Raw genomic sequence first — 12,464 nt, forward strand, 5'->3', positions numbered from 1 at the left:
AAAATAACAGTATCCTTTATTTCAAGACCATTCCTAAACATATAATGGCCTACAACACATTCAACTTTTTCTTTCTTTCTTTTTTTATTTTTAACAAAGATTATGTTTTAATATGTGGTGGTATTCTCAGTGAGGTAACTGAGTTCTATTTAATTTTAACTTCATACATTAACTTCATATTTCAGTCCAATGTTGAATTGTAGAAAACGCATGGCCTTTATATTTAATAATATATGTGCTATGGAAACTTGTGGTTTCCATTGAACACCTACATCACACTTTGATCAGAGACCAATGGCTGCAAAGATGTCTCACAGGTCAAACAGGAAGCCCACAGCAGCAAATGAGGTGTTATATGTCTCACGTTTTGCTATATGAATTAATGTATGATGTTTTTCCAGATTATCAAGGCGGTTGTGGTGCTTTATCTTAATATGTGTAAGTGTTGTTTTACTATTTAAAGTATTTCAGTTGTACAGCAGCAGCAGACTGTGAAACCTGAAAAAAGTGGCATTATGAATTTTATATCTGCACTGTAAAACATTTTATGATCAATAAGTTATGACATGTTTTTACATTGCTTTAACTCATCAAAATAAGTGTATTCAAGTTTCAACTTTTTTTATGTTATACAAGATTCAACTGATTTTTTTTAAGTCGGTTGAATGTAATTTAAGTTTAAATGACTTAAACATCCAAGTTTGTTGTATTTGAGTGAATTTGTTATTTTATTTTTTTACATTGTTCGGTTTCATTTTTAAAGGTGCTTAATGTATACTAATGCTTGCAAAGCTGGTGTGAATCATTTTTAATTTCTTTGTTTCAGATTTTACGCACTGCACGGTTCTCCATCAGCCCGACTCTGTTGTCACAGTTGAATCTGGTGCCAATGTGACTCTGCAATGCTTTTTCACTGAAAACTACACTATCTATGATATGTTGTGGTACAAGCAAATCAAGGGCCAGCAGCCATGTGCTGTCGTTATGGCGAGAGCAGTTGCTGATCCCATTTTTTATAAAGGATATACAAACACACGCTTCAATCTCAGCAGATCAAAGAATAGTCTTTCTCTTAGTATCATAGACACTAGTCATTGGGACGAGGGGGTCTATTACTGTGGAGTGGAGATTTTCTTTGATATTGAGTTTGGAAATGGAGTATTTTTGACATTTAATGTATCATCCTTTAACTCTACAGGTGAGTTCTTGTTCTTTAGCTGAAATTAAATCATTTCTGATTTTTAAACAAGAACATAAATTGACTGTTTGTACTGAACTTGTCAGTTGATTAAAATGAAAACAAAATCTATATTTACTAGGAGTGTAACAATATATCATGTCACAATATATCGCAATACAAAAATGCAACAATATGTATGTGGATAGTGACAATATGTATTGTTTAAATTTCTGTGTGAGGAAAAGTTTTCAGAGTTTTAGTGTCAGTATACATTAATGTTGAATATAATGTATAATAATGCAATGGGGAAATATTTGTGTCCTGATAATGCCAAATGTCTTATGTTACCAGTAAAAAGTGGCCTACATTACATTACATTATTTTAAATATATCTAGTGAGTGACAGAGTGAAAGCATATTCGTCTATAATAATTCTGTATTTTCAGCTTCAGAATCATGAATATTTGTATTCCTGTGTCACCATTGTCCTGTGCATTGAGTTATCAGCACCAAGTCCAAGCCTATTAATTTACACCCATAATGTAATATAAAATGTATAATTTTAATAAACAGTAAATTTTTTGTTAAGCTTCTACCATGTCAATAATATCGTATCGTGAGTTCAGTATCGTAATATGTATCGAATTGTGACATGAGGGTGTCGTTACACCCCCAATATTTACATTAAGTAATTCAGTGTGCATGTAAGAGTGATTTTTAGTCATAAAATTAATAAAAATCATAACTGCACTGTTCTGTTTGTTTTTCAGCTGTAAGTCCAACAGAGAGTTGGATTGCAGTGGTCATCTTTCAGTGCAACATTATTGGAATATGTGCTGTGTGGATCATATGTCTCTGCATCAGGATTAGACAAGAAAAGGGTCTGTATTGCAATATTTTGTATTATACATTACATATGTGAAATAAATTTTCAATACTATATTCTGTACTCCTATAACCTCAAATAATACATCTGTAAATATAGACCATATTTTTACATAATGATGTATGAACAGAAAATAAAACATTATACATATTAGACATTGTTTGGCACTATCTTCTGCAGAAAGAGTAATGTCATTTGATTATCTTAAACATGATGCTTACAGTAAAAGTAAGTAATGCTTTCAAGAAATGACCTTTCAAAATAGGAGTAATCGTTACATTTGAAAGGTAATCGTGAAAGGTAAGTGCTTTAACTACATAACTGTTCCTTTATAATGGGTAAAAAAGCAGACCTGGCTGTCCTTAATCACTCATAAACAAAAAGTGATTCATATCTTTGTCTATTTATAGCTTTATCTTCCATTCCAAGCCGGCCTCATAGAAACCACATGTCCATCCATATTGAAAATCCTGATGCAGAGGTAAAGTAAACTTTTTGTATTTATCAAATCTCTGTTTGAAAGACTTTTTCAAAATATAAAATTTTCTAATTTCTAGAAACAAATGTTTCGGAGAAGCTTGTCATTTGAACCTGTCAATAACATCACAAAAACTGCTGCTTATGTACTTCAGTATTTTTTTAATCACTGTAAAATCACACCATAATGAGAGCTTTCGTTTTAACAGATTTGAAAATGTGTTCAATAAAACAGTAATTCCAAACTTTGCACTAACTTATTGTATCTATTTATTTGTTTTACAGAGTAATACATACAGTTTTTGAAGCTAATCAAGATCAAATCCTAAGGGAACAGTGATGCCTAATAAAAGACAATCATTCTCAAATGAAACATCCTGGTCAAAAAAAAAAAAAAGGAAAAATTGGCCATATTCTACAAATCTACAACTCTACATATAGAATCTACTTGTCAACTGTGTTTGTGTAATATTGTAATAGCAATAATTAATAGTAGCCTAATAATTGTAATAGCTGGACGATGACATAATTTTTTGCAGAACTGCTTTATAGATCGAATGAGCTAATTTAATAATGGATTATCTTTCCAACAGCAGAAATGCATAATTTTCCTGTTATCACTGCAAAGCTGCTTTTAAAGAATCTGTATTGTATAAAGCGCTATAAATAAAGGTGACTTGACCAATTATGATTATGATTCATAACAGTTATAATATGTTTCATTAAAAGGATTGCAATATGTATTGTATTTTATTTTATTGGGGGGGGGGGGGTATATAAAAATATAACGTTTTAATGATCACAATTGTGTGAATTTAAATATGTTGAGTGTACAAATTTTTACAAAATAAGATACAGTAATAGAATTTGCGAAAAGTAAGACACTGCTAGTTAGTAAATGAATTACAAAAAAAGTGTAGTGCAACTTAAATTTGCTGTTTAATAAATTCTAGATATTTGTGTACTCAGCTATAGTATTGTCAGTGGGGTTATTGATTTGGTTGAAAAAACTCTCTTGAGATGTTTCCCCCTTCCTTCGGACTCTTCTGGTTTTTCCCTCCTTAAATTTCAATGCAGCATAACTCAATTCCACTGCATCATGGTCCTATGAGAGCCATAGAAAGAAAGATTCAATTAAAGAAAATGATGAAAATGTGTGTGTGTGTGTGTGTGTGTGTGTGTGTGTGTGTGTGTGTGTGTGTGTGTGTGTGTGTGTGTGTGTGTGTGTGTGTGTGTGTGTGTGTGTGTGTGTGTGTGTGTGTGTGTGTGTGTGTGTGTGTGTGTGTGTGTGTGTGTGTTTGAACATGTTTTTCTATTCCGGTGTGGACTACACCCTGAATGCACACAGACTCATGAGGACTTGTGTCACCGTGGAGACCTAAATTGAGTTCCCCATGAGGAAACAAGCTTATAAATCATACAGAATGATTGACATGATTTTTTTGAAAATGTAAAAATGCAGAAAGTTCCATTTCAAAAGCTACTCTCAATGCTGTGCTTGATTTTAAGCTCTATGGGGAAAAACGTCTTTCTTTGACCGGTTGTGAACATGTAGCAAACACTCCTACAAATACGGAATTCACACGTCTGAGGCTATAAATAGACGTGCAGCCTAGCCTTCCATTCAGCCTAGCCTTATCACCCCCCACATACACAAAATGCATGGATGCTGCTTTGGCTCCATTGCGATGCCAGGACATCCCCATTTTAAATTACATAGACGACTGGTTGATTTTGTCCCATAATCAAAAGCTTGCACTCCAACATTGGATTTCGTCTCATCTTGTGTATCTGGGGTTGAGACTCAACGCCAAGAAAAGCGTTCTCTCCGTCCCAGAGAACTATGTGTTTAGGGGTTGTAAGGGATTCGGTCACCATGCGGGCACAACTGTCTCCCTCACGTGTCGAGTCCATCTTAAACACCCTGATCGATATAAGGCTAGGTTAGGAAATTACTTTCTATCACTTTCAAAGAGTTCTAGGTCTTATGGCAGCTGTGTCTATGGTGATACCTGTGGCTCAGAGCCAGGGGATTTCGTCCAAGGGCTAATCCCCAGAGGCAAATAAGGGTAAGGGCACACGCAGAATGCTTCGTGCCCTTTCTAAAATCCATGCTTGAGCACTTCATCCACTTTCTAAAAGTTCCTGTCCCTCAGGGTGATTTACATTCCCAGAAGCATGAATGTGGGAGCAGATCTATTGTCCAGATTCAAGGATTGGAAGCTCCATCCCATTGTAGTCAGTCAGATCTGGAAAGGATTTTACGAAGCAGAGGTGGACCTCTTCGCTTCACAAGAAACAGCGCACTGTCCCCTACTTCTCGCTGACTCCTCCAGAGGCGTCCCCTTGCAGCATGTATGTGATGCGGCAGGCTGGTCCTCTATGCACACATTTATTAGATTCTATAGTTTGGATGTTTACATACTATGGGCTCTCACGTCCTTGAGTAGACATCCCAGGCTCATGTCTGTGGCCGTTCTCATGTTTGTGCGCACACACAACACACGTGTTCACAACCGGTCAAACGAAGAAGTTTTTCCCTTATAGCAATTCACGAGTTCACACTTACAAATAAGTCAGATAGAATAAATGCGTATTTGGCGTGCTGTCCGAGGAGAGGGCTCCGGGCTCGGTATTCGGCCCGAACCCAGAGTACTCCCCCCGTATTCCTGGCTGTGAAAGAACAAGCCAAGAGTGAGGAGTCGGGGTGGTGGAGGGATGCTGAAAACTGTCAAGGAAGTTAGATGAGTTGACAGAGTGAATATATATGCTTCCTCTCATGCTGATAGGGTAGACATGGTAATTGTTTGATGAGTTGATTGATTACTTGATTATTTGAACGTGCTCCTCCCGAACTTTGTTAATAAAACATCATTTAAAATCAAGCGCAGCATCTCGTTCCCGCTTTTTCAGGTAACAGGGTTACAGTCAAGTAACCCGAGATATTTTCTGTAATGGGTATAGGTTCAGGGGTAAGGTTAGTGTAAAGGGATAGAATATACAGTTTGTACAGTAAAACCATTACGTCTAGGGAAAGTCCCCATAAAACATGAAAACCCAACGTATGCAATGTAATGTACAATTTGTACAAAATTAAATTAAATTAAATTAGAAATATAAAATTATGCATAATAAGAAATTATCTGTAACACTTTACAATAAGGCTCCATTTGTAGTTAACTATGTTAGTTAACATGAACTATAAAAATACTTCTAAATTATTTATTAATCTTAGTTAATATTAAGTTGAGCTGAGCTGACAAAAACAAGGAACAGTTGTCCTTTTATTAATAAATGTTAACAAATACTAAAAAAATACTGTAACAAATTTATTGCTAATTTTTTATGTCAGTTAATGCATTAACTAACATTAATTAATGGAACCTTATTGGAAAATGTTACCGTATTATCTTATTAAATACATGAAACAATTAATCAAAATTAATTTATGATGCACACCTGACTGCTGGGGTGTTCCTTTTCAGTGTCTTTTTGCCCATTTTCTGGTTGAAAGACAAAAAAAAAACATTTATAATGGAAGCCTGTGGCATAAAAAATATTTGGCCAGATATTTAAACAAAAAAAAAAACTTTGCGCCATGTAGTAATATCTAAATAAAGATTTTAATAGGTCAGATCAAGGAAAAAAAACTTCCTACAATTGTGTTTTACATTATTACTAATCATTTTAAGAGACAAATTAAATCAAAATGCTCACCTTTGTTGCAGTAATATTTTTCCTTTTTATGATTTAAAATAGCTTGTGCAGTGATCACAACCACACAAACACCCAATAACACACCCAAGATCATCACCAGAGGATCCACTGGCTTTACTGTAGGACAGTAAGACAAAACACATTGTGATGTGATGTGGAGATGTACATTTATCATTTATATTATATATTTAAAAGACTTGCATGAATATAATATTACATGCATTTAAATATAACGTTTGCTTTTTGGTATACAGAGACATTCCCCATGTGAATTCCCATAGAGAGATGCTCTCTATTTTGTCATGTGCAAAAATAATATTATTTAAAAGAAAATAATTAGGCACTTACCCATATTTAATTTTGTCCCATTTCCAAACAGAATTTTTCCACAAGTGACTACAGCACAGTAATAAGTGCCAGTGTCCACTTGACTGACTATGTTCTTGGACAGACTGAATGTGCAGTTCTGAGCAGAATCAGTCTCACTCTTATTCTGAGTGTAGAGGATTTCTGATTTTCCGTATTCAGATCTGAACCAGAACATTCTGATATCTGCGGTGTTGTATTCAGACAGCACAGAGCACATCAGGGTCACGGTGTCTCCAGAGTGGACCGTCTCTGATTCGGGATGCTGAAGAACAGACACGTTGGATTTATATTGGTTGTTTTGTGACCCTAAATAAACAAGGAGACATTTTATGCAAAGGACTATATCTGAAATATACAAAGTCACATGTTAAATAAAAGGACTTATTTTTCTGATGATTTTAGAATATAAAATAATTTAGAATATAATATTGCAAATAATCATATGTAACAAATAATCTCTCAAATAGACTATTCACAGTGTCCAAATTTATTTGTTGTATACTGTGGATTTTTTTTCCCTTAAAATAATGGTTGTAAGAAATACAATTTTAAAAGTTGGCTACATCACAATTGAATCTTCAATAAATTTACTCGAGAATAAAAACACAAACCTTTTAAAGCTAAATATGTGCCTTCAGCAAAAACTGATTCATACATTCTCCAGCCACAGTAATACATTGCTTCATCAGATGAAGTGACATTTGAAATCGTTAAATGACATTTGCCTGAGTCTGTCTCAATGCTAAAACGTGAGGATTCAAAACTGTTGAAAAAATGAGGGGTTTTGGCTAATTTCTGCACCATTGCAACTGCTTGTGGTTGGTGTCCAGAATTTTGCTTGTACCAAGAAATTGGATCACTGTGATCTTTCAGAATAAAGCAACGCAGAGTAACATCATCCCCAACAGAGACCAACATTACTCGATCCGGTTGAGAAACAACCTCTGAATGTGTTGAGTCTATAGGGAGAAAAAGAGTAAATAAGAAAATAATGTTAATTCATCTGTATGAGAAAGCTTTACATATTAGTCTCACTTTAAAACATGTATTCCATCTTAAATTTAAATTTAAAGTATTTTTAAGTTTATAAAGCCCCAAAAGACATAAACTATGGAATTAATTTATGAGATGCACATAAATACAATATGCAAAACAAACAAAATTGTTTAAGGTAATAAATTATTTGAATAAAATCACTGCAGATGACAAAATGATTATGTAGAATAAGGGATGAAATAGCATTTAAATATCTGAAAATTGGAGGTGACTTAACATTGTCTATTAAAGAAAATCATTGACAATCAAGTAACGCATTTAGATACAGTATTCTACACTTACACATCTCACTTAGAAGCATGACAGAAACCCAAATAATCACCATCGTCTCCGCAGTCTTTGAGTGATTGGCTTGCCTTGATAAACTACTGCAAGATTATACTGTACACCTCTGTGTCTTTCTTTTTGTGACATCACAGACTTCCTGTAACCTTTTCTAGAAAACATTTCCATAGACCACATCAATTGCACAGCACAATTTAGTGGTAAAATAGTGGATAACTGCTAAATTAAGAGATAAAAACATAAAAACATGGAGGTCAACTAAATCACTTTGATTTTGCGAGAATTGCAAGTGTTTATTAAAAAAATTAAATGGTTACACTTTATTTAAGATGTCCTTGTTTCAGTGTAATTAATCATTTAAGTAGGCCTACTGAGTAGCCTAATATTAATTAACTTGTACTTACTATAAGGTTACGGTTAGGATTAGAGTTCAGTTTAGGGTTTGTTGCATGTATTTATGCATAATTTATAGTTAGTAACTACATGTAACAGGGACACTTTAAAATAAAATGTTACCAAAAAAAATCAAGACTTAATGTTTGGAGATTGCATGCGGTCACTTTCCCTTTTTTCTTGCAAACTCTTTTTGGTGGCCACCATCCACATCCGTCTTATTTTCTTTATATTCCTTTATATAACGTAAACACGCATGGACGAGTGGCAAAAGTTTGCATTTTTTCCACAAAATCCGTCCTGTAAGAAAAAATTATGTGGACGTCGAAGATCTCAAAAATGAAGTTTATTACAGGGCATAGCAGTAGCAAAGTACACGAGGCACTTTGGGTTCACTGGCGTCAGAATGAACACAGATAACAATCTCTGCTCAAACATTTGATCACATCCGTCTTCTCTCTCAGTATGTAAATTAAAGCTCTGTCTAAGTCTTAAATGTAAACTGAAGATAACAATGAAAGAGATAGCCTTCTGTTCCCACATTTTCGATATTCTTTCAAATAAGAACAGCCAAATGTTAAGGTGATAAGACTGTTTGAAATCCCTGTATTCAGGATGGTTCTTGATAAAAATGGTTTAGTCCGATCTAAAGTATTTATTAATTATTCAGTCAGTGACAAACATATGATGGACTCAATACAATTGTAAGTCCCACCCCAGCTCGTGAACAGAACCAATCAGAGTTGAGGCGGCAGTGCCTGAAGTTAACGCTGAACTTGGTGGAGGAGCAGGAGAATAAAATGTCGGGGACTCGGGGAAAAGAAAACATAAATCAGGGTATCAGAAGGAGAGGGAGGCCAGGAGAGTTGTTGTATCCCAGTCGATCTAGACGTTCTTAAAGACAGGTTGTATTGTTATTTCGCTGGGAACAAGAAAACTATCGTCTACAGCCTGCCGAGTAGGCTACTGTCGAATACTTGATGATATTTATTACATTAAGAAAACACGAATACAACACACTGCACTTGAATTATAAGCTTTATTTAATAATATTACCAGTTCCATATTATCTTTATTAAAAAATAAGACAATAAATGATTTTATTTTTTAAATTTGACTGCATTCTTGTCAATTTCTAAATGTTTACTTTTTGATTTATGAATTATAACAGACTGATGGGGAAAAAAACACATTATTTTCCTGTTACTTTTTTAGAATTGGTTTTATTATTATTTAACAATTTCTTGCTTTTTGTTAGTTTTTATTAGTTGCAATTTTATATAAACATTTAACTTTTAAAATAAAGTAAAATAAAAACTTTACAACAACATCACCATCTTCTGTTATATGCGGGCCTTCATGCTCATCTATTGTACAGTATATGATATTGGTGGAGGGTAGTGGAGGCCCTCATCAATATTTTTTCAGGGGGCCCCGAATCCTCTAGCCAAGGCCCCACTCCGGTGATACTATTTACATATTACTGAGATCAGAAGGAATTGTCTCTATGATAAATAAGCTCTTTTTAGGGAAGGAGCATATTTAAATGTATATATTGGAGTGAAAGTTGGATCAGAGCAGACTATAATTACTTACAGTCTCAACATCTAATTATAAATAATTATTTTAGGCTTGCCATGATTTAGGGTAAGGCAGAAACACAGGTTGAAAGATGGTTTAAAAAAAAAAAAGTGTAGTGTAGCAAACATCATGTAAATGTGAACCTTATGCCATAAGAAACAGTTGTTTATGACTTGAGTTTCTGCCAGAGAACCCTGCTTGTTGTGACATTAAATGCATAAGTGACCTTTATAAGGGAGTTCACATGTGGGAAAACGTTGGAGAACAAATATGGTGCTTCTCAAACGGAACCGGCTGCATCCTAATACATTATTGGCTGTTGTCACTGGAGGCTGTAGTCACAACTCGTACGATAAAGGAGATTGAGGAAATAATAGTCTTTAATAATGAATACAACTCGGGAGAACACAACCACAACAAACATTGACGATACAGGACAATGAACTAAGGGTAACTCAGGGCTTATAAACACAAGAGGTAAACAGAAACTATAAAGGGACAGGGAACTATAAACACCAACTAGACTGATTAGTGAACCAAGGCAAACGAAATAACAGAAACTGAGTGTGACCGAACGGTTACCAACAAGGGAGTCAGCCTAACCTAAAGAAATGATTTTTAATATAATTTTTGGTTGTCGACTACGCCACCTAGGGACTTGCACCCTAAGAATGAATTACAAGCCACCGGCTTTTATCTACTCAGAGCACACAGGTTCGTTATCAGCCAGTAACTGGGCAGAGTCATGGGTTCTACAAAAAGATACTTTATTACAAGTCTCAGTCACAGTATAAAACCACCCCTCAACAGAGCATTAGACAAAATACTAATTCAACAGACACACAATAATTGACAAGGAAATAAATCAAAAAAAAGTTGAGATGTCAATAACGGCAACGGTAAATTACCAAAGAAAACAAAAAAAGAAAAACACATTCATTGACATAACCATACAGGGCTGGAGGACATCTACTCTGGGCACCCCCAGCTGGAAGTGGCCTACAAAGAAAGCAAAAAGAAAAGCTCACTCCATACTCACACCTCACCACACCACACAAGTGAAATAAAGCACTCTCAAGTGAACGGGAGACCCCACTACCACAGCCCCAGGACACCCACGCAAGTGGCCCTCAGCGCCTGTATGGAAATACAAAAAAAAAAAAAAAAGAAATAAATACAAATACAATAAACAATTTTACACCACTAGCAGTGTAGGCTAATACAAAACAAAAAAAGGGTCAAGATGGAACAGTTAGCTGGACTTACACAGCCCAAAAATCCAGCATCCCCAATAATATCATCAAAATCAGATATATAAAGAAATCACGCTAATCAATCTACAAACACAGGAGAATAACTCCTTTTAGTCTTTACAAAGAAACAAAATAATGAATAGATCAACTTAAGTCACAGACACATACAACAACAACCAAACAAAATATCATTAAGACAAGAAAAAGGAAAAAACTACACATCAATTCACCATTGCACTTCTTGGACAGACAACACAAAACAGATTAACTGGAAACAAAAGAAAAGAAAATAAAAAAAAAATCCGAGCGAGACAACAGCGCTGGCCGGGCCGCTCACACTACTGCCAAATATTGCAGCACGTCATGCCCAACCTATCCAACACGAAGATAAAAGGTCAAAATATAGTCAAATCAATCCTAGTGGGATAAATGTTCCATACATACCGACGATGACAATTCTGTTTACCTAGGTGAACTGTAGCTGGTGTACAAACGCCACGAAGATGACGATTCTGTTCACTGAGGTGAACTGCAGCTGGTGCACAAACGCCACTAAACGACCCACGCCACAGAATGCTGCAATGATACACATTATAAACGCACGCCCACCAACCTTAAACCCACGTGAACGCCACTCACCTGAATAAACAACCAGCCAACTCCAACCTATCTGCTCCTGTATCAAGTGGTCCAACTGATTTGCGTGCTACCTCCCAGTCTATACCAGCACCAACAAAAAATATTTAATGGTCATATCCTAAGAAAATAGATCAACCGCAGACACTAACACATACCTTTTCCCTGCAGCACGTCGAGCCGGAATGACAACACAATAGAGCGGATGTTACAACCGATCGCATCACAACACAGGCGCAGCCTACTTAAATACGCGTTTCCTGATTTGACAACCAATGAGTGACATCTACGTCACCCACACACTACATTCTTCCCCCACCTTTTGCATCGTCGGCCCGACGGTGAGAAAAAGCTTTCAATCCCACGGTCTAAACATGACAGAAACACTACTTGTAGTCCCAAGAACCTCAGGGGCCCCAGTCTCCGCCACCACCGCCCTAGGGAGTCGATGAAGATTGGGATGCTGCCCCGCTGTAGCCCGTGTAGTGCGCCGCACTTCTCTATCTATACCTTCTCTACCTGTACTTTGACTTGGTAATGCAGTCACCGGTACAACTGGACGGCCTAACCCTGCAGTGACACCAACCCCATCCAGTCCAGAGGATGTCAAGCCCTCCTGCCCAGTCACTGA

At 35.8% G+C, this 12,464-nt stretch overlaps 2 protein-coding genes across 2 annotated transcripts; one reads left to right on the plus strand and one right to left on the minus strand.

Moving 5' to 3' along the window:
* The first annotated feature begins 387 nt into the window (after nucleotides 1–387).
* Nucleotides 388–3,284, plus strand: nitr14b (novel immune-type receptor 14b). Its single transcript, XM_081382380.1, has 5 exons — nucleotides 388–438; nucleotides 827–1,198; nucleotides 1,951–2,061; nucleotides 2,477–2,547; nucleotides 2,829–3,284. Exons 1-5 carry the CDS (start codon nucleotides 390–392, stop codon nucleotides 2,847–2,849), a joined length of 624 nt encoding a protein of 207 aa, XP_081238506.1. The 5' UTR covers nucleotides 388–389; the 3' UTR covers nucleotides 2,850–3,284.
* Nucleotides 2,690–8,046, minus strand: nitr13 (novel immune-type receptor 13). Its single transcript, XM_081382379.1, has 6 exons — nucleotides 7,968–8,046; nucleotides 7,241–7,588; nucleotides 6,609–6,935; nucleotides 6,261–6,377; nucleotides 6,003–6,046; nucleotides 2,690–3,648 (listed from the first exon to the last, which is right to left on the minus strand). The coding sequence occupies exons 1-6, from the start codon at nucleotides 8,008–8,010 to the stop codon at nucleotides 3,493–3,495; spliced, it is 1,035 nt and encodes a 344-aa protein (XP_081238505.1). The 5' UTR covers nucleotides 8,011–8,046; the 3' UTR covers nucleotides 2,690–3,492.
* Nucleotides 8,047–12,464: the final 4,418 nt, after the last annotated feature.

This window comes from Scardinius erythrophthalmus (genome assembly GCF_964197995.2).
Source record: "Scardinius erythrophthalmus genome assembly, chromosome: 13".
Classification (NCBI taxonomy): domain Eukaryota; kingdom Metazoa; phylum Chordata; class Actinopteri; order Cypriniformes; family Leuciscidae; genus Scardinius; species Scardinius erythrophthalmus.